This window comes from Plectrocnemia conspersa, unplaced genomic scaffold (genome assembly GCF_051122295.1).
Source record: "Plectrocnemia conspersa isolate PC_06_02 unplaced genomic scaffold, ASM5112229v1 ptg000001l, whole genome shotgun sequence".
NCBI lineage: Eukaryota > Metazoa > Arthropoda > Insecta > Trichoptera > Polycentropodidae > Plectrocnemia > Plectrocnemia conspersa.
In genome coordinates this window covers 8319328-8343039 of record NW_028277165.1, presented here as the reverse complement: position 1 = coordinate 8343039, position 23712 = coordinate 8319328, and the positions used below count along the sequence as shown (strand labels likewise).

General features: G+C 30.4%; 1 protein-coding gene across 2 annotated transcripts in view; it reads right to left on the bottom strand.

Moving 5' to 3' along the window:
* The window catches only part of AdamTS-B (ADAM metallopeptidase with thrombospondin type 1 motif B), a 140844-nt gene that overhangs the window by 50257 nt on the left and 66875 nt on the right, over positions 1 to 23712 (bottom strand). For both annotated transcript variants that reach the window (XM_088200363.1, XM_088200371.1), the window contains exons 3-4: positions 20094 to 20331; positions 8997 to 9159 (exon numbers count right to left, since the gene is read on the bottom strand). In XM_088200363.1, the coding sequence (XP_088056489.1) occupies positions 8997 to 9159; positions 20094 to 20331 (401 nt within the window). The remainder of the gene's footprint in view (positions 1 to 8996; positions 9160 to 20093; positions 20332 to 23712) is intronic.

Sequence of the window (23712 nt, the reverse complement as noted above, 5' to 3'; positions counted from 1 at the left end):
TCTGATTTCCTCTACAACAACGCCCTCCTAGAGATTGGGCGCGAAAAGACGACCAGAATTAGAACAATCAATGGTCATATTAAATATATAGTTCACTGTGAATGAGCAAAGGATGATCATGACAGACGAGCGTTTTTGACAGCCAACCTAATCGCGAGAAAGCTAATTCAAAATATATATTTTTATTTAATACATGTATAATTAATGATTTTTTTCATATTTTATATCGGCTCGTATTTTTCGAAAAACAATTATTCTGAACAGCTGTCAACGTGATTCTTACCGTTTAATATAAATACTGACCATTTAATATTTATTCTGGCCGCTTATATTCTGTCCGATGTATTCTGATCAGAAAAATACGAGCCATTATCAAATAATATTTCGTACCATTTGGTCCATCAAGACATTGATAATATCGACCTTTACGCAAAGTCGCAGATTGCTCGTAGCAACTATATTTATGTTATACTGTGTCAATAAATTACTGACAGCTTAATTAGAAGACCATAAACCCTCATCGAAATATTTGATGATAACTTTGAACCTGAGCAAGTTACAAATGTCTAAGGGACGCGTTTTACAAATGTCACTCACATTGTAGTTTGAGAAACTTTCGAAACCTTCATAACCACAGGATTTATCAACGACATGCAAAATAAAACCAGTGAGCTTTATTGAAACCAGCTATATTATTATCATCTAATGAATTTATGAAGTCAAATTTTAGCGTCCAATCACATATCTAAGCTTAGACAAAATCACAAATTTATTTTGGTTGCTTTCAATGATTCTGCTCTACATTTATCTTGCAATCTGATTTACAAATGCAGCTGTTTCTCGATGTTAGAAGATGATGAAATTTACAAAATTATATTAATATATAATAAAAAAAATAAAGTGCAACATTCGACAATTTTATTCTAAATAATAACAACAGCGTAATATTATTTCAGCGTTTTTAACGAATTCGCGATTCCATAAATTATCGATTTTTAATTCTTAAGAAATGTATAACCATTCTTTCATTGTGTTTCTATCTTGATTTGCAATGAAAAATCATCGATAAAATAACTTTTAGACCAATTTCTTGTATATGTTTTTTTTTACAATTTTTAATTAGTCATTATATGTAAATACTTTGACAATCTTTTGAATATCAGTAATTGTTTTTTTATAATATTTTTTAGATCAGATATATACGATCTTTGTATTTTTATTATTTGGGTAATACTGGTAAATTGTATAGAGTATTTTTTATATCATAAGTAGTATTATATTCTAGCTCTTTAATACCTGACCTTTAAATGAAATAATTACGGTCTATAATTCTTGATTTGAAATGAGGCATAAAAACTATTTTCAATTTTGAAGAAAAGATTCAAAGAATTTATCGCTATGAAACCGAAAAGAATAGTTTGCAAAAAATAATCTACTTATTATTTCATGATTTGAGAAAAATTTCTATTATTTTTCATTTAGATTTAACGCTAAATAATAAATTAACATTCTTAAAAAATATGTTATTTTTCTCTTTTTTTCTATCCAGTGTTTCAAAATTTAGTATCAGAATGCGAATTCCACTCGTTATCCGCGATCAAAACTGTCAAAACATCACAAAATATGTTACCAATAGCCAAGGAGAAGCAATTTCCGCGTATATTCGGTCAAGTTAAGTGATGGCGAACAGTTGTCACCGTCAAATCTACTAGACACAATGACCGACCGGTTATAATTATAACACGGTTTGTCTTCTGCATCGTCTGGATACTGTCTATCGGAGGTTTATTTGTGTCTGTCTCATTATTTGGAATCACCGAGTACGATTATTTTCGGAGCTCCGCTAAGACGAAATAACTAAAACACACATTTGCACATCTATATTTTGCTATGCACGAGAAAGAGTATCATGTTCAATTTAGTATTCTAATTGTAGAAATTTATTTTAGAAAAATATTTATATTAAAAAGAGGGCTAATGAACGCTGGCGATAGTCGAAAACAATTGGACCGATGCAATATATTTAGATTTACCGAATAGATGTTCATTATAAATAAAATATTTTAGCAAACCGTACATCACTAAGATTCATCTCGAGATTAATATGTCACATGCATAAATCTAGTATGCATCTAAATGCGCTTTCAACTGACATTTAACTAAGACATAAATACGCTTTCATTAATTAATTAGTCATTAAATTATAATTAAATAACTTTTCATTTCAAATGTATTTTTCATATTAGATACGCGATCTAATGATAATAATATAAATATTTTAAAACTAGTTATCTTTAGTGTATTTATTAAAAAGCAGTATAGAATTAATTAGTTTATGTAATAGCATGAAATACTTGTTTTAACATTTTTAAATCATGTTATGTGGCGTTATAGATAAGATCTAAGTATTATATGTAAATGATGCGGTGCCAAATTTCAGATGACATATTCATTAAGATTTTATTATATTTTTTCATTTAATTTATTTAACCAGAAAGTACCTTAATTAAATATTTAAATTATTAAGGCAAATAAACTATCTGTATACAAACCGTTATAGATATACACCTGTGGCCCTTTGCTTAATTAATCGACGCAATAAATAACTAATCTCATCTCCGGTTACTACAACAATAATCGCTAATTTAATTAAGCATTCCGAATTAATCTATACAATACGTATACTATTATGATGCCGCGTTTTCCATATAAACACTGAACGAAAATAAATAATGAACTGTCCGTTTTGATTAACGAGCAACAAAAGCGAGTCCATTACTATCATCAACGCGGAGCGTTGACGGCTTATTAGTAAACAGAAAACGGTTAAAAATACACCGGGATGACTATGACGCATAGAGAGAGAGATAGAGACCAAAGGGATTTTCCGCATGAATATGCCGAAGACACGGTCCGATTGATGGCACTCTGGGCGGAAAAGCTTACTTCCGGAAGAGTCTAATTGGAAGCGGTCAGCACCCGGTCGGTGAACTGATGCCAATTTTTATGCACACCCACGAGGAAAAATTAACTTTTCATTCAATATTTGCGCGAATTGTCGGAGCGAGTGAGCTAAATCGGGAAAGTGTCGGGTGAGAATCAAGCAGATGGCGATTGTCAAGAATTTTAAAACCATTTGATAAACCTTTCCATTTTTATTTTATTTTATTTCTTATCTATATAATACTTTATATTATAGAATTTTACTTTTATTGTATTTAAAAATAATAAGAAAATAGCAAGCATTAATCTAACATTATAAAATAACACTCAGTTTGATTAAATATCGATTTTCGTATTACTCTTAATGCAAATAATAGGACTAGGGAAGGAACTTTTTAGTCCATTCGTACCCTTGCTGGAGTGACAGATATGCATCACAATACTAAACACACATTTGTCGATAAATTTTAGAGTTTCTACTTTAGTGCATGTTGCAAGAGCAGCAAATATTTCAAGTAGGTATTCATTATGTCTGATTGACTTACTTAGTTAATACAGATTTGCTTGTTGTAACGCATTGGGCCTACGTCTGTCAGGTTACAACGCAAGATTTAATAAAAAAAAACGAAAAAAATATCTTTGAAGCATTCAAAAAATAAAGTAAAATGGCACAATGTATTTTTTTAGATCTATCAACGCACTTTTTAAGCTGTCGGGATCACGCATAATCGTTGCGACGAAATAAGTCGTAAAAGACTTATTGATTTACGACTCTTAGATCTTAAAAGAAACGATATTTGTACAGACGATAATACGTATATGAGCGTACATATATTAAACGGTATACATTAACAGTTTTAAGGCACAAAAAAATGATGTCTATATTATTGATTATAAATTATTATGTGCCATACAATTTTTAATCAATAGATGTCACTGCAGCTTGGGCCGTTTTTTTTTTCAATAAAAATTCGAGTGCCGCTTCCGGGGCTCGAACCCGTAACTTAATGGACTACGCTATTCCGTCTTTAATGGTTTATATATAAATGGTTTTGAAAAAACGCTGCTTTAGACATAAATCCATTAGTTTTTATATAACAACTAATTGCAACGTGACGATTATGGCTCTTCCCGAAAACATATCAATGCGTCATTGTAATGTTGCCATCCGTATTTTTATGGTATACTTATTTAAAACACATTTTTGTCTAATCACTACAGTTGGTTTTGGTATACGGATGCCAGATATTATTATATATTAAATTTCCGTTGAAGCCTGACAGGCGTGAACCCAATGCGTTACAACGGGGTACATCTGTACAAACTGGGTAAGTCAATCAGATATAATAAATGCCTACAAGTAAGTATTAAATTTAAAAAAATATTATAAATTATATGTTTCTTAATTTATAATCAATATGCAATTGGAGCCGCACTTTTTTATAAATAAAAATTCGAGTCTGCTACCGTGGCTCGAACCTGAAGCTTCTGGCTTACTATATATACTTACTACGCTATTCCGATTTTATATATGGACACTGATGACTAATGAATCTTTAGTAAGGTGGCATCGATATAACAACGAAAAATATAAAATGGGGCAAAAGTAACTTGAATATTAAAAGCTTAAGCTTGAGTAATGTTATATATAATAAATTAAAACATGAAGCTTATTCAATTTTATTTTGAATCTAATGTTTTTACTCAAAAAGCATACATGTGTAATTTTCTGTAAAAAATTAAAACAAGTAATATTAGCATTGAGAGTGAAGGGCTTTTAAGTAAATGATTCAGTTCAAGTCACAGGAAATATTTTATATGTACAGATAAATTAGTCAGAGATTTTTATTTTCATTAGCTAGCGCTTTGGTTGCCGAGTCCTTTGATATCACTGTCTAAATATTGACGTAATTCATAATAAAATAAATAAATATTAAGAGAAAATGTTATTTGCACTTGGAGCAAATACTCTACAATTCATTAGAAAAGTTTTTTTATGGATTTTTCTTTCAATGTTGACGTCAGATCTCAGCAAAGTGTTAAAAGATCTCTCTTTGAACTAAAAAAACAACATTTGTTACGAAACCAAAGTCAGACATTTGCATGCAGTTATGAAGAGCATTATTAAAAAAAATCTCATTATGGAGATGAAAATAGGACAAAATCGTTCACAAGATAATATTTTATGCTATGATTAAGTTAAGTAATGTGAAATTAAACCAACTTTGTATTATTAAACCAGCCTCACGTTGTCAAATATATTAATTTATAATGCTACATAAAGGCCGGACACCAGTCCCGCATGGTTGATTCGAAGCCTGCAAAGCAGCTAACTAACCGTGACTGCAGTATATACATAATACAAAGAGATTTGTTAATATTATCATAATACTATATACATAGTATATGTATGTACATATATGTATATACACACAAGATATTGGGTTTGTCCTATTTACGTATTTTAAATAAACTTATATGTTGTTAAATGAGCTTTTACTATGATACCTATGAGATAAACGTAAATATAAATCAACCTTACAAAATAGCTATAATTCATATTTTACATTTTGATGTAATAAAAAAGCTATAAATCTTCATGAAATGGTTTTTACCGTGAAAATATTCTAATTTGCAACATTGAAAGCGACGAGCTTTTAAGTGAAATTTTCTCTGGTCGAATAAATTAGTCTGACATTTCGCCAATGCGCGCGTATTAGTCGGCGTGAACGTTAAGAAAATAAATATTAGCAAAAAAGAGAAAGAAAAAATAAAAATAAATCACATTACATACGCTTGGCGAAAAAGAAAGAAAGAAAAAATAGTAAAGAAGAAGCATCACAGTCGTTAAATTGCATTTAAAAAGTATAATTCACGTATCGATGTCAAGGCCGCCGTTTCGTCTCGAAAACTTTAGGTAAATCAATTAACCGAGGCGTCAGAACGTAACTAGTGTCAAAATATTTTCACACTATGACATTCATATTATTTTCACTTTTTTTATTTACATATTGTAAATACACACTTATTGTAAAGCAAATACATCTATTTGTATAAATTGTGAATTATTTTAATTTTATTTAGTGTCAATCGCTGATGAATTATTACCATTGACTATGATTAATCATTTAACGTTAACTTATTGTGTTGTACGATTCACGTGATTTATTTTAAGGCACTCGTGGATTATCGTCGAGATTAAAATCTCATCGTCGGCGACTGGTTTTCGTCAAGCTCTTTAAATTAGCATCAATTTGTCGATTCGGATCGGCCCCTTTCATACAATCTACTGACCACATAGTATTGAGTAATTCTTTATTATTTATCACTAAATATTAATCGACCGCCGTCGGTGATGATAATTAATAAATTAATCATAGCGATTGATATTAATAGTATGTCGGTGATGAAACCGGTCTCGTTTTTTTTGACAACTCGATAATAGGCTGAATTAGAATAGATTAAGTGGGAAAGAAGGAAGAGTTAAAATATGTTGTACACAAAGCGCCGCCGTGGGAAAATATAATGCTAGTACATATATAAATAAAAAAATATTTCTCATAATTTTTATATTATATTATAATTTATTATACTCTCCTATGCTACTCCAAACGCATTAATATCTTAAGTTAACTGCATAAATGTTCAACGTGTAAGATTGTCGGGACCAAACATAATTTAGTCGCGAAAGACTTGGTAAAAGGGTCTAATTAACAAATTGTTCGACGTAAACAAACGATATTGTGGACTTTAACCGAAAATACTCTGATATTATGACGATGTTGGCGATTTGAATTAATAAAATTTAAGTTTTAATTACGATTTTTTTATGTTTCTATTAATACTATGCTGCATATACATTAACTTTCAGGATGAAATCTTTAATTTTATTTTTTACTGTATAATTGACTATTTACGTGACTTCCTATGAAAATTAATTCAACACCTAAAAATCTATTATTTTTTATTGAGCGTGAGATAAATCCCTATTTCGCATTTATGAGCCGTACACGGTGATTCGGATTTATTCGCACCTAGCATATAAGATCTGTATTAAACAATAGCTAAGGCTTGTTTTATTGACTTTTTGAAGAAAGCACGATACACTTGTGGTACCATCGGCCATTAACATTTGCTAAACAATATAGATGAGCCCTTTGAGTGCCAAAATCCGATATATCGGATTCTGCTATTTTGTCGAATATTGACAGATCCGATGTCGTCATCAAAGACAGAATCAGATACATTTTTAATGGGTTGTAGGGATAAATACTGTTTTTCTATACTTATTTAATAAATATATTAGGATAATAATTACAATAGGCTCTCAAACTAAAGAGTAAAGTTAGCACATTTAAAATCATAGTTACATGATAAAATAATATAGGTATAAAGACGAAATAAAATCACTGCAAAAATTATATAAAGAAGAAATAAGACATGAAAAAATTACACACACGATAAATTTTACACTTACACTTAGCACGTTTAACCATTTCAATATGCATACTATCGAAAACACAATCCAAAATGTGTATTTTTAGCAATAATATGTGTATAACACACTTTGTGTTTTTTATTTAAATTTAATTTATTATATTTAGTTGTTTCGCGCCCGTACTCATGATCACGTCGGGAGTCACCACTTTTGCGCTCGCCCTCCAGGAGGGGTGCTGTTGTTGCGGAAGCCAGGAACAGTAAAAATGCTCAAGCAATAATACGAAGGTGTGTCGTTGTGACTGGTTAATGATCTTTATTTATTTTAATCGCTCCATAATTATACTAAATTTTTAATAGAATACACGTGTATCAATGACACGTGTAAAATAATAATTACATTTAATCAGTTTGTAACATGTATCTATTCGTCGTTGCTATGCGAATTTATTTAATAAAAATAATATGCAATTAACTTGTTGGTTTCGACAGTTGTTATAAAAATAATAACTTGTAGCAATATTTTCTAAGTTATAGAATAATAATGTTTTGGACTTAATAATATAAAATTAGAATCTTTTGTCAATAAAAAGATTTTTTTTTAAATTAAGGAGCTTAAAGCACTATAAACGACTGGTTAAAGTTTAGCATATTTACAACAACTAAGAGATTCAAGTGCACTAAAAATGAGTAGAAATTTTCGGTTATTAATTAATTATTTTAAAACTATAAATATACCTAAAAGAGCATTTGACTCAATAACATATTAATTTAAATTATTTTTTATTACTAATATAAAATAATATATTTTATCATTATACTGATTTATATCTAAGTATTAATATAAAATTATGTATGTAATTTAAATTTGTGTTATTTTGAGAGTATATACAATTTTTTTTAATGGTTCCTAATAATTTATATAAAAATTATTTTATAGAAAAATAAAATATGTATAGAAATTAGATACGTACAAGATGTATTTTTAATATCTTGAATGTAGAAAATATCTTTGAAATATCAATCATCGGAACTCTTTAATTAATTATTTCTTGCTACTTATTGAATAAGTTATACAGAAATCGACTCATTAGTTTGTGATGATATAATATATTAAAAATAAGATATATCATAATAATCAAACTAACTGAAAATATATAATATGTGCATAAATTTAGACTATTTAACCCGATGTGTATTGATTCGTTTTCCAAATCGAAAATTAGGTATTATTACTTCTTAATACTCTGAAGTTTTAAAATGAATAGTCGTAAGTGACAAAGTACAGTAATTTGTTATTCAAAAAGTGGCGAGATTAAATAAAAAAAATCAATTGATTTGCCTTTTTTTAAATTATTAAATATTCATAGTAACATTTACCAGTAAAAATATATTTTTACTGGCATTTCATGGAAATCATATCCGACTACTTTTTCACTGGTAGATATATATTTCTAATAGTGAAAATATAATTTATCTAACCATTATTAAAATTATATTTTAATTAGTAAACTTACACATTCATTGTAACATATAAATACTATTCAGTATTTTTTAAATTAATTAAGTAATTTTTATAAGTTTAATGAATGAAATAAAACAAAAACAATACCCACCAATCCATGGCACGCTGATATGGCTACGCTGGATTTCGGTTGACCGTCGATGGACCCTTGAAAGTGACACGAAGAAACATCTTTCTTGGGTCTCTCTCTAGTGAAGCCTTCTGGTCCATGTCGCTCCACGATCAAAGCGCCTCCAATGAACTGATGCGAAGGCCTGCAATAATGAATGACTTATGAGAAAAAAGTGGTACCGAAAACAAATAAATATTTATCAGTCTTCAGCGGCTGTCAATGAAAATTGGTAATTTCTCTCTTTCAATGGTAATGAGAGTTGAGTTACGTAGGCACCCAAGGCGAGCATAGAAATTCTCCATACCAGGTGTTCGGAAAGTTGCTTTATGATTTGTGGGCGAACGGGGTTTATTATGGATTCGTGAACGACTTTTTTCATTGTAATGCATAATGTGTTATATAATGGAAGACCTTGACACAATATCGTATGCTAGTGTTAATCAATTTTCTGGAGCATGTGTTTGCAAAACTTAGTAGTTGTGTGTGAATTTGATTTGATGTAGCGAGTGATGAAATATAGATGTAGAGCATATTTTATTAAGTTTTTATATACAAAAAAAAATCTATTTTAGATACATTTCGATAGAAATAAAACGCATTGCAGATTTTATGCCCAATTTTATGGAACAAATATATACTTATGATAAAAAAATATTTTGTATAGATAGGCAAATTATTAAATAAAATTAATTACCGCACAAAGCCATCTGAAAACCATTGTCTATTTTTATTACAATTTTCATATTTACCATGATAAATAAATAAGCAAATACATATTTTAATAAAAAAAATATTAATACAAATTTTAAGCTATTTTTATGTTTGCAATTATTGTGATATTTTCATTACAAAAGTATGAAAAAATAAATATTACGGATTTGAACCCTTTTAAAATTGTACCTGTATCTAAAGTAATAGATGTACATATGTGCTTTTGCTATTATTTTTGTAATTATTTTTAAATTTAAGCGTTTTTATCGTAATCAACTATATTTGGTTGGGCAAAATATTTTTATAGTATTTTCTGGTGTAAAATTAGCTGTTTATTAATTGATTTTTGCTTATTAAAAGGTTATTGTACAACATTGTTATGTCTTTATTTTGAAAGATTTGTAGTTCAGAAAAAAATAATACTTCACGTCAGTAATGTTTAAATAATTGTTTGTATATAAATATATAAAAATGAAGTATCGCTTTAAGAGCCCTAATTACGGCAAAGCATTTTGAGCAAAATTTTGAAATATGTTTTTTAAATTTAATTTAAAGTCTAGGTTTATTTCCAGGTATTTATGTATGCATTCAACAGTCTAACCTCTTTAACATTGAAATCAGGATGATCACATTTCGAATGAATCAATGATTATTCGTCTTTCATATCGCACCACATAAGAAATACTTTTATTTATAAACATAATTTTAAATTAACTTTATTTTTAATATTGTATACATGTATTACAGATACATATAAAATATTATAAAAAATATATATTCCTGAATTATTCATTCCATATCCCTTATTCCTCACCAATCGATACGAAAGTGAGTGACTGCTCTCTCGCGGTAACCTTTTCCCAATAAGGGTTTAAACTCTAACCAGTCGGTGAAATTGCATGCATTTCGTTTTTCGGTGGCTGATAAAAATTCATCATTCGGTCATAAATTATGCGACTTCGACATTTGGGTCAGCGGCGGTCATTAATGCCGAAACGGTCCAGCAACAACTACAAAAAGCGAACAAACTGCATTTATTTGCGAGGGACGAAATACGCAACAAGTAGCATGTGTGCGCAATTGCGTTTTCGGGATGCGCAAAAACGCGGAGCGTTGCCCTTTATGGACAGAAAGACAGTAAATGTACAATGCAAGCTTGTGAGTGAAATTTCGCAATCGCTTCTCATTAATTATACCTACGTATATTTGAATGATGCTGACTATATAAATGGATATATTTTAATGGAGAAGATTTAAAGCAAACAAATCTGTTCTGCAACTTACTCTTTCATCAACAATATTTTTTTCAGCGCTTGAAATTCACCGGCCTCCAATTATAATGGCTCTTTTTAGCGCGGCCCATCACTAATATCGAATTGACCGTCTTTGAAATATGAGACACAACAAGTTGATTTTACGGTGTTTCTCATTGATGTAATTTTTAATGAATGCAGTGTCATAATAACAGCTCATATCAGACTTTTATTTTTAGTATACCAATGTTCGTTACTTTTTTACAAGCCATACATTTTTAATAAATTTTACTCCCTTATATAAGATTTTAATGAATTTTTATTTTCTGTAAATATAATTTAATGCTGTTTCGTATTAATGTGGTTTTGAAGATTACTATTATATAATGATCCGGTGATGTGTGTTTAGGAGTATATGGTAGATGTCATGGAATGATGAAAAATAACACATTTATGTTAGCCAGTACTGGCCTTCTACTTTAATGGATTGTTTATCTTGAGTAAAAACATTAAATCTGGTGTGGTATTTAACAAAACAACACAACATAGTGCCATATTAGACTCGAGATTATGTTTTTATTATGACAAGTGTTGAAAATTTCAGGTCGCATAAATGTATTATTGCGAAAAAAATTTAAACTTGCTTTACAAGACTCGGACAGGAACACAAGAAGTGTCCAAATATTATTATAAAGTCAGTGAGCGGTACATGTTAACTGTCCAAATAAAAAATTTGCGGTTCATACCTCAAGTTTATCGAGACAGGTTCAGATGATTCTTGAGAAGAGCAATATTTTGTCAACCGACCAAGTCAAGAATTTTCATAGTAGTCTATCCAAAATCAAGTGTAGTTTGCAATTTGTGAATCAAAGATAAATGGACAACTATCGTCAATTTTGGCATGCCCGATGAGAAGCTGGATGGTTCGTGCAAAATAAGCGTACTCAAGCGCTGACGTCCATGCCAGAACGGGTAAGGATAAGAGACGCAATCGCGACACTCTAGGACTCGCAGCGGAAAGTCGCCTAGCATTGATAGCAAGTGCTTTATTGAGTAGACGCTACACCGAAGTATAACTTAACCTAACGTGTTTTGTATACTTTCTGGTCACGCATGCTTTAGCAGGTGCGCGCGTAAACAAAGGGTCACTTTGTTCTAAGAGAAAGTCTTGAAGTTTATAAGATACGAGTTTTTAATATAAGTTTTTCCTTGGTTAGGTCAGGTTTATCGAAACAGTCTATAGAATATAAATAAGGAATTAAAATTTCTTAAGAATTCTCGAGAAAATCGCAATGTAAAAATGAGAATTCTCATTTCTTGAAAAATGCTAAGCACCGATAAACCGGAATGCAAGAATTCTATCAGTCCAAAGTTTTGTTATTTAGAAAATATTTTAGAATAAGATTTATTCTGTAATGATGATGGTATGTACATAGTCAACGAAAATAATAAGTAGGTTTAAATTGGTGACAATCCAGTTCTTTCGTAACTGTACTGTAAATTAGTGGTAGATATTGAATAACTTATTCTAAAATAATGGCTCTCTTTAGCTTTTATAAATTTACAGAAGCAAAAAATTTCCATTCCTTGATATTGATTTAACTCTAATAATTATTAACGTGATTTAAATTTCCTACTAATATTTTTTAAAAATATTAGTAAAATTTTGCTCTTGATCATCAAAAGACTTATATATGGCACTTCAGAAATTTTTATGTTAAAAGGTTAATGATTTAATCAAATTAACGCCACGTTAACACCGCTTAAACTTTTCTCAAGTGATACTATTTTTAAATCACTCGCTCAAAATATGGACAACAAACGCCGCATAGTTATTTCAAGTCGGAATGACGAAGATCTTTACATTATTAATTAACGAAGATCTTCGTCATGGGGGGCTTTATGATTGAGCATTCCGTACCATATGGTGCGTTAGGACGTTGATAATATCGATACCGCAGCTAACAACTATTTAGTCGCGTGTCAAAAAGTTAATCCAGAAACTGGAGTTACCAAAAATTTAATTATAAGACATCAAACCCTCGTTGATTAATTTTGAACCTGTAAGCTGAGAAGAATCGATGAGTTTCATTCAAGAATTAAGACTTCTCGAGTTCACAGGTGAACTTCGTCAAAATTAATAATCACATATTCAGTAAAAATACTTGATATTTACCCTAGTAGTTGCAGCTTATATTGCGTAATTTATATCGTGTAAGTTGAGCAATAAACTGAAAGCCAGTAAAATATATTCCATCTCCAATCAGAGGTTGGCTATTATATTGACGATTATGATTTTTACCGCTGCACAGTCTGCCTATTTTATATCCCATTTACCTATCTACAAAGTATTTGTTCATCGTTAAAGGTCACGTTTAGTGTGGGAAGTGATTATTTTGTTGCAATCGATAATTTAGCATATATTTTTTAGCAGTGTTTGAAGGTCACTGGTATTATCTGCAAATATTACTGTATCATCCGAAAATCTATGGTTATTTTTTGATTACTATTCACCAGTATCCCCAAGTCACTCTTATCTAGAGCTTTTAGAAATATTGATTCGGAGTACATATCAAAGGTGGTGATTTAAGTAGAAGACCTCAAAACTTTCTCTATACCTTCATATATACAGGATTGATACGACACAAATGTGCAATATAAAAATAGTTTAACGACACTATTGTAAAACGAAACTCGATCTCAGGCAAGAACTGTCGTTTTTAAGCAAGATATTTCAAATTACGTGCGATTGAATCCGACATCCAGAAATTGAAAAGAATCTCGCTGCCAAATTGAGCTGTCAAGCCGATCCGACTAGGCAGACACATAAATCCTACAGATTCCCACAGTCGGTATCTGATGTCATCCCGACTGGCGGCGCTTAAAGCACTTCGCCACCGCATAATGGTTAATTGATAGCGATTTCGGTCATTATTTTCGCAACGTCTTCTGTACATATTATGATGGCGTTGAACCCGGCGCCTGGTATGATTCACATACAATCGGTCTATTTTGGTCTAATTTGTAACACTTCATATTTCACCAGGATCAGCGGAGGCGATGACGAGAGCAAGGTCATGTTTTGACACGAGGCAGAAGCGAATTTGCTTTGTGAGAAGACAAGAAAATAAATACGTACGAGAGTATACTTCACGGACTGTTAATATTGAAAGAAAATATTTATTAAGCAACGAGCACCCTCTTATGTATATGTTACAGTGAATTTGTATTAGCAGTGAAATTATATTTTCATTGACGTTAAATGTGAGATACTTTCCCTTTCGTTCGCTCGCGTGTTAGGTGTGAATTTTGGTTGGGAAGTTTGAGGCGCCCCTAAATCTATAACAATCTATAATAGTAATAAACCTGGCGATGTTGAGAAGAAGCTCATTAATTTTAGCTGTTTCTAAGACAGCTATTAAAGCGGTAATAATTTTAAAGGTTTCTCCATACATATCTTAATAATCTTATTATATTACTTCGTAGCGTAAGAAACATTCTGTATATGCACCATATGTGGCTCTTGGCATTACGGGCGTGTAGCGATTGAGCCCCGTATGAGGCGCGTGGCATTAGAACGGTTAAATACGGAGCGTTTTTATGGGCCTTATTCGCTCCCCGATTAAGTCAGACACGCTATTTCTCTTAAACGTATATTTGATCTGATTCGCAAGATGTAATCATTTTCTGATATTTAACCGTTTGAATGCCACGGACGCCGTACGAAGCTTCACCGAAACACGACCGTATTGCAACGAGCTTCTTACAAAACTCTCACAAAAACTCATATTTATGCTTTGAAATAACATTACAAGACTTAAATAATGAAATAATATTAAGTATAGAGAAACGCTTAAAATTATTACTACTTTATAGCATTCATAAAATGAAGTAAAATTACGTGTTAACTTTTCAACGTCACAGGCTTTGTAATTTTTAATAACAATGGCTAGAATTACGGTCGTATATTACGTCAGGGTACTTTGGCAAATAAAGGGTGCATTTTTTGCGCATTTTGTATGTAATATGGGTTACACGAACACATCATAAAACATTTGTTTAGTTTATTGAAACGTATTGCATGTTAGCAAGTGCCAAAAATAATTTAAAAAATTATAATCGGGTGATTTTGTGTTTAAGACTTATTTGAAGCAAAACCTCTAAAGATGAAAATTAATATCGAATAGCCGTTGAAATTTTAAATAATAAAAAATATATACTTGATTCTCATGGAAGTGCTAAAGATGCATAAAAAAAATCTGGAAGGTTTGGGAACATAAGATATGGGTATCGCACACATTATGGTATGTTCGCAAAACGATGCGCGTATAAATGTGTAACACTGGCTTCACAAAAAACATTTTTGGATCATAAAAGTAGCTAAGAACGAATGATGAATACTGAATGATAACGTATTAAAAGAGCAGGTAGCAGAAAAAAACAACTCTTAAACATGACATTACTTATATTGTATGTTTGGTAAGACATTGTGAATTAATTAGGTAAGATAATAACGACAGAGAAATATTGTTAACAGTTAAATATATAAAGATGGTTGAAAAATAATGTATTTAAACCAAATGAGAATAAAACCAAATGAATGTTTAATAATTAGATAATATTTTAAAAATATTTATAGATTACTCGATTATAAAAATAATTGATAATATATATTCGTGCATTAAGAAATAAGCTATAATAATAATATATGTTTATATGTATGTTTTGATTATATTTGTTTATTGTATGAACAATTAGCTATATTAGATAAATAAATCAATAAAATAAATCAATTACACCAATCATTAAAAACAAAAACATGTGCTATATAAATCGTAACAGAATATTTTTGCAACATGATAATGCAACGTCCTCATATGGTAAGAATCACATGAGAAAAAATAAAGGACTAGAAGTGTTTTTCTTTTATTTTTGATTATCAATCTTTGGAATATCATATGTTGAGATCTTTGAAGTAATAAACAATAATAATGAAATAAAAATTGTCGTAATATTATTATTCTGCATTAAAGCCTACAATATTTTTTATAATTGAACGATTAAGAATAATTGCATTTATTGATGTTTAACTACACTATATAAGTGTATAATCATCTTGTTATATCAAATTTGTTTTGAAAGACATACAGACAAGTATTTTCATTAAAAATCCGTCAAGAACTATTGAAAATAAATTCGTGCTATTTGTTTTCCCAAAGTTATCATCACATTACGAGGTAAAAAGCTTATGTGTTTTATTTAAAAGTTTCATTAGCATTAATTATAGAGCTACATCCAGTTTTAATTAAGCCAATAAAAAAAGTGTCAAAAAGTACTTATTCATCGTAGATGGCTTAACGCCCGGCGTGGCGTTAATATTTAACACTTGTGCTTTAAGTAAACGCATTAAGGTGATATAATAACGCAACAGAGTGTGATAATTTGTTTTTACGGTTAGCATATGTGTTTTTATACAAGTTAACGAGACAAATTCTACTATTTATTATGGTAATAATTGTACGTTTTTGCTAAATCGATTTTAAGCAGTCATATAATCCGCTGAGCCGGTCCGATTAAGCAAACAAAGACGCCGGCAATTTATAATTATTTGTATATTTACATATATTATAAAAATATAAGATGTAAATTTGAAAATGGATTTGAAAAAAAAACAGTTTGATATTTTTTTAAGAAAAAATTTAAGCTAATTTATTTTTAATATGTTTTTTATTTGACCATAATGACTTGACAAGTTTCATATTGTCATTAAGGCTATTATACAAACAATATTTATATCATCCTACATATATTTTCCAGCTCCTCATAGCTATCGCCGTTGGGAAGTTGGATGCCTCGCCACGACGGGCAAGAATAAGGGTTGCAATCGCAACTCTCAAGGGAGAAAGAAATCGAGTATTAATGGGTTATCGATATCGCTTCTTAGCAATTTTAAAAAGTGCTTTTTTGAGAAGCAAATTATATCCCACGGCTTCTAGCAAAATGTCACTAGGATAGAAATACGGATATGATCTTGCACAAATTTATCAGATTTTTTCTTCGAATTCTCCTCAACAACTCAGTACTTCGATTCGCTTATATTCCAGACAATGAAGCCATATTCGAAGACGCTACGAACTAGCGTGTATTGTACAGAACGCAAATCGCCAATAAATTATTGAAGCGACACGCGCTCCGTATAACAAAACCGAGCATCTTTGACGCCTTATCGTGAATTTTGGCAATGTGAATATTAAATATTTTTTACCACTAAAAATATTTAGAGTAAATTAGAAAAAAAATAAGGTAACCGCAATTGAAGTGCCTTATGTGCATTTTTATTATAACATATTTTAAGGTTTGAGAATCATAGGAGGTGTGACGCTTGGTGGAATCTAACTAGATTATATTGCAGTTGTGACAGACGATATTTTCTCCGAGCGATGATGGAAAAGCTGGTGCAGGGATGATGTCCGTGGCAGGTCCTCAAAAATATTGTAGGTGGCGTGGTAATGCTCATATGGGGGAGTCGCTCTCGGGATGTGAGCGCCCATGACAGTATGTTATCCACGGACGGCGGGCATCTGCTGGTCTCTTCGAGTGGCATCTTGTGCCAGCCATCTCCTCATCGGAGACATTTGCTTGATGGGATCTAATGGATCTGGTGATTTATTATATATATATATATATATATATATATATATATATATATATATATATATATATATATATATATATATATATATATATATATATATATATATATATATATATATATATATATATATATATATATATATATATATATATATATATATATTAAGAAATATTCTTTCAATGCACAGGAGAATCCTTGCGTGTTATTTATGGTCTTAACGGGAGCTTGTGGGGTCCTAATTCTTCACGCTATTGTCTTGTTTCCTTGTTGATGGATAATTATTTTGGTCACAATAAATTAACATAAATTTTAATAATAATACCCTTTACAAACTTGGGCATCTGTGTGGTTTAGTGTTTCCCGTGGTCATTTCGCAAGAAATAAATAATGTTTCAAAGACGGAGAATATTTACAGTAAGAACACTTGCGTGCTATTTTTACTGGTCGTAATGAGGGCTTGTTTGTGATCGTCACAACATTATGGTCCGTTCACGCGTTTTCGCGTGATATCGAAACATTATGTCAGCTCGTTCATGCAATTTCGAGCATTAAAATTAATGTAAATTAAGCTTGTAAAGATATTTTGTAAACATAATAAAGATTTCAATATCTATCTTAAATAGAAATATGTACAATACAAAAATTATAGCAAAAAATATATTATTATGTGTTAAAAGTAAATTAAATGTTCATAAAAGATTACAATCAAGAATAATTTATAGTTTATGTAATATACATACAAAGCATTAGTTTCATACTAAGCTCAGGATTATTTTCAGCATCAACTTAAATTCTCAGAAACATATACTAATAATATAAATTTTCACCTGAATCGCAGCTAGCTTGTAGCAATAACATTTTTATGTTATGGCAATAACTTTCTGAGATTTTAATGACAGCCCCCAAAGAAGACTAATCGTATTTTTAACCTTTACAACCACACGTAAAAAAGTAGTAGAATAGAACTTTAATTTACAACTGTAGCAATAACATCGCGTGTTAAAATACGCACTTTTAAGATAATCTAAAAAATGTTAGATGGTCTTTTAAGCGTCTTCTAGTTTAAAATGAACTACATACCATCTGCAAATGAGGCATGTAATATCTGGATACATACATATTTATATTATAAGCTAAATAAGCAACGCAAGCGAAAACTTTGTTAATTAATGTAAATATAATAAATATTCAGAGTGATACAAGTGAAATTGAAGAACGCGCGAAACACTCATAACATTTTAAATGGCAATGGAAAGTGTATTTAATTAAAGTTTATGATTCAAGTATTTATTATAAATTAGCTAATTGTTAAAATAATTATAATTTGTACTTATTTTACGGTTTTTAATTTAGTATTAAAAGCATTATTTCAGTACCTGTAGCAAAATAAAAATGGTTTGTGATTTTTCAAGTAATTTTAATTAGTTCTATATATATATATGTATATAGATATATTCCTTTTCTTACTCATAAAGCGCATAAGGTCGAACAGAAACGATTTATAATATATTTTACCATCTCCTTGGTAACATTCATTATATAACTACTGCATTTATAATATTTAACGGACAACCACAGAATATAGCAAAAAATGAACAAGAATACGAATACCTGTTGTAAGACGTTATATAGCGCGCATATAACATAAATTCAGTTTAAAATAGCAGCTATATATAAATATTCAACACGTGTCGCATATAGAGATACTAATTTATTGCACAATACAGTGAACATGTCTATAGTGCTGGAAAAAAATGACAAAAAACTATTTAATCGGTGCCTGTGAATCTTTATATAAACATACAACTAAACGATTAGGAATAAGAAAATCGTAAATTTGCAAACCCACGGATTGCAATATACTATTTTTTTGGTCGATGTGGATATTAAAATAACGATGGTGGTATTTTTAATGTGACAATATTTTATTTTGGAAAAAAACTCGACCACCCAAAGAAAGACTAACTGCCATTTCGTCACGTATTTTAGACACGCGTTTGAACGGTTATTATACAATAGTTATTCGCTTCCTTAATATATTATAATATTATTAATATATATTAAAAGATGTTATATGATATTGATAAACAAATAAAAAGTATTAACACCTAAAATGAAATACGACACACCTTAAATAAAAATATCATCTTCATCATTAACAATAAATTATTCTTGGTTCTATAATAATTATTACTGAAAGTTTTGTCCATTATTAAAATATACTTATTATAAGAAAATAATTAATTCATAATATGTTTTTTGATAGTATCGTAAAATATGGTTTACATTTTGCGGTAAGCTCGCGCATGCGCATATGCGCTAAGTGTTACTAAAACTATTATAACTCTTTAACCAGTATGAAATGCTGTGATTTCTTTTCATATTATATATAATATTGTATATATATACAATATTAAAATAACAATTTTTGTTATTAATAAAAAAAAATTTACATACCTCAAGTTGAGCTTCAGAGCTCTGCCACCCAGTGTTAGATTATAATGCACAAGTTCTTCCACATCTTCAAAATCAGGAACATCTTCACCTATCGAACGTCTTCTTCTTCTGGAAAGCTGCTCAATTCCATCGTGATTTGCTCCCAAATCGTGTGATACAAAACTTCCGTCTTTGGTAACACGCACCGGAACCACCATCTCAAAATCGTCTTCGTGTACCAGTCCTTGCGTATAAAGTCCTGTTAATGTAAAAATATATTTGATTATTTTATCTTTACATAAAATATCATTGTCATTGTTATTTATATAATTAAAAGGTTGATAGTTCAAAGACAACATGAAGCTAGATTTTTTACATTTATATTGTGTCAATCACGTGGAAAAATAAAGTTGTGCTTGGCCACTGTATAGTAAATTATATACATACATAGTATTTGTATATGTATATATGCCAATTAAATGTGTTTATTTAATTAATGCAAAAAATATTTTAATACGTTTTTATAATTTATTATACAATTTTATTTTGAAGCATGGTAAATCTATTACTTAACATATGTTTTTATCAGCTTCAAACATAATAAGCTTATTCCTCCTCACGTACTGAATATGTTTGGAAATTCAGAAGCTCTTTAATAGGTAAAAAGAAAAAGTACATTTTTTATTACATTTTTTATAGCATGATTTTGGTTTAAAGTTTTTATTTTTTTGACAAATATTCAGCTTTATTGCTGGATTGTCTTCCGACGTTTGTGCAATTTCGAAAAGTGCATCATAAAATTATAAAAGTTTATGAAAGTGCATTTTAACAATATATATTTTCTATAAAGTTTTTTTAGAATAAAATTTAGCTAATTTCAGGTTCCAGAAATTGTTGAGTAACATATGTCTTTACTGACATATGTTACTCAACAATAATCTCATTTTCAATTTGTATTTGTCAAATACTAGTTTGTTTATACACACAGATTTATTTCTATATATTTTAAAGATTACTACCCTTGCTAGTACATGGCAATAAGTCAAAACCACTCGCAGCACATTTGACGTTGATCGATTATAAGTATCATTCGTCAAACGCCACGTTCAAACGAAGTGTTAGTTCAACTGAAAGTAAATCCGGTCATAATAAAGTCTAGGAGGTCCATTTATTAACTCATGGACCTCCGTGGTGGTTTAAATTGTATACGAGAAGAGCACATTTTGTTGCTAAACACACGACCTAAACAAATATGTACAAAACGTGTCGGTTCTGTCGGTTTTGGTTAAGCACTACCGAAATGAAAAGGTCAGGGTATAATATTATACCATAATCTTATACCCTAAGCACATATGTATATATAATATCAGTAACGCGCTTATAATATATATATAGTAAATCGTTATCCATTAACTAATTGATGATGAAGGATATGTCATATAGTATAATTGCTCGTGGGAGAAAAATCATAACACCAGAATAATTTAAAATAAATTTTATTGTCATTTAAACTATAGTTTAAGTGACAATAAAATTTATATTTTATAAACATAATTGGCAGATTTCATTGATTGTTTTTGCTAACATTTTATTATTCATTTCCTCAAGATCAAAGTTAACGGATCAACGTCGGACATACCTATTCTTCGGAGACATATGGTCAACCAGGTCATGATTCGCTCGAATATCGATCGGCGAGCTGCAGGGTATAAAATGCACCACGTGTGGTCATTTCGCCGGCGATATTCATGTACCGTATATAATGAGGAGGTCTTTTTGCTCCGGGCGCGGTTCGAGAATTGCAAATGAAAAACACTACCGAGAAATCAGCGGCGGTGGCCGAGTGATAATCGTTAAGAATTCATCGGCAGACATAGAAAGTAGTGCAAGGCTCCTCTTGTGTATCAGAAAAATTATTATTCATTTGAATAGCCTTCGAATTGCTGAAAGAATATTTGTTTATCTTTTTTTACACCATATACAATTTTATATTTTATAGAAATGTTTATATTTATACTTCAATATTGATATTGCTCTGATATCAAATATAATACACTTATTCCAGCGTTTTATCTAATCATATCTGGTGAATAGAGTAACTACAGTATCACGACGGTGTCATTTTAGGGTCAAATATGTATTACGAATATGTGAGATGGTGCCAAATCAAAAAACTTTAATTCGTGACGTTTTCTTTGGACTATCTTGTTGATTGAATCATGTAAGTCAATACTTCTTATTTTTCGTACGACCTAGTGGTAAGAATTTATAGTGGACTATTATACACACTATTATAATCGAAGAAATTAGTAAGGAAAACGATGATATTTGATCAAATTAAACGTCCTTTTTGTTTTTGGCTTTTTAGGGCGCTTCCGTTGTGACGACTGTAGTTTTGTTTTATTGTTATTTATTTATTTATTAAAATTATAACCATCGTGACCTGACAGGCAAACCTAATGCGTCACGATAGTCAAAAGTACTAATACATCATAATACATACAAATATAAACAAGACAAAACAACAGACACAAATCACCTCAACAGGTGTGCATTGTCCCATACGAACTGAACCAAAACTCCATATGTGCAAGAGAAAATGTCAATATTACTTTGGACAGAATTAAGCAGATAAATAGCCTTGGCCAGAGAAGAGTTGGCAAGTTCTCCAGTTCTACACTTAACAGGCAAGAATAGTGGACCGAGAACTATAACCACCTTCAGGAGCCCACATTTGAAGCTGCTCGAGCAAGGATTGTCTACGATGCCCTTGAGCAATTTCCAGAAGTGTTTAATTACATAAACACTTCTGCGAGTCGACAAAGAAACGTATCCCAGGGCTCCCAAAATAAAAGCACTGGGAAACAAGAACGGATAATACCCGTATTCCTTCAAGTATAAATATCGAAGAAATTTACGTTGTACTTTTTCCAGCTTCAATTCATTACATTGATTCATTACGCCTGGGATCCAAATGATGGAGCTAGTTTCTAGTATGCTGCGGACTAGAGTATCATAAAGAGTGCGCAATACTAAAGTATTCCTGAAGTAACGCGCATTTCTCAAGATAAAACCGAGCATTTTTAAGGATTTGCTATGAGTCTCTGCAATGTGCTGGCTAAATTTCCAACGTTCTTCGAAAGTCACTCCTAAATCCTTAGTCGAAGAAAACCTTTCCAGAAAATATCCGCCTAGATGGTATGAATATTTTGCCGGCGTTAATGACCTTAAAAATGAAATTGTGTGACATTTCTTTACACTGAAAGGCAATTGGTTATAGCAAGCCCATTTCCATATAGAGTTGAGATCCTCCTGTAGGTCGAGGGAATCAGAAATCGAATGCATTTTCTTGTAAATTTTCAAGTCATCTGCATATAATAAAAAATCTGAATGCTCTATTGCTGTTTCTATGTCATTAATGAACAATAAAAACAACAATGGACCCAAATTGGATCCTTGAGGTACTCCAGTAGGGGTCTTATATCGTTCTGAAAAGGAGTTATTTTACTTGACGAATTGATATCTATTGGTCAAGTAATTTGAGAATAGATTTATGAGATCTTCAGAAAACCCGAAATTAGATAACTTTTTTACAAGTAAAGCATGGTTAACTTTATCAAATGCTTTTTCAAAATCTGTG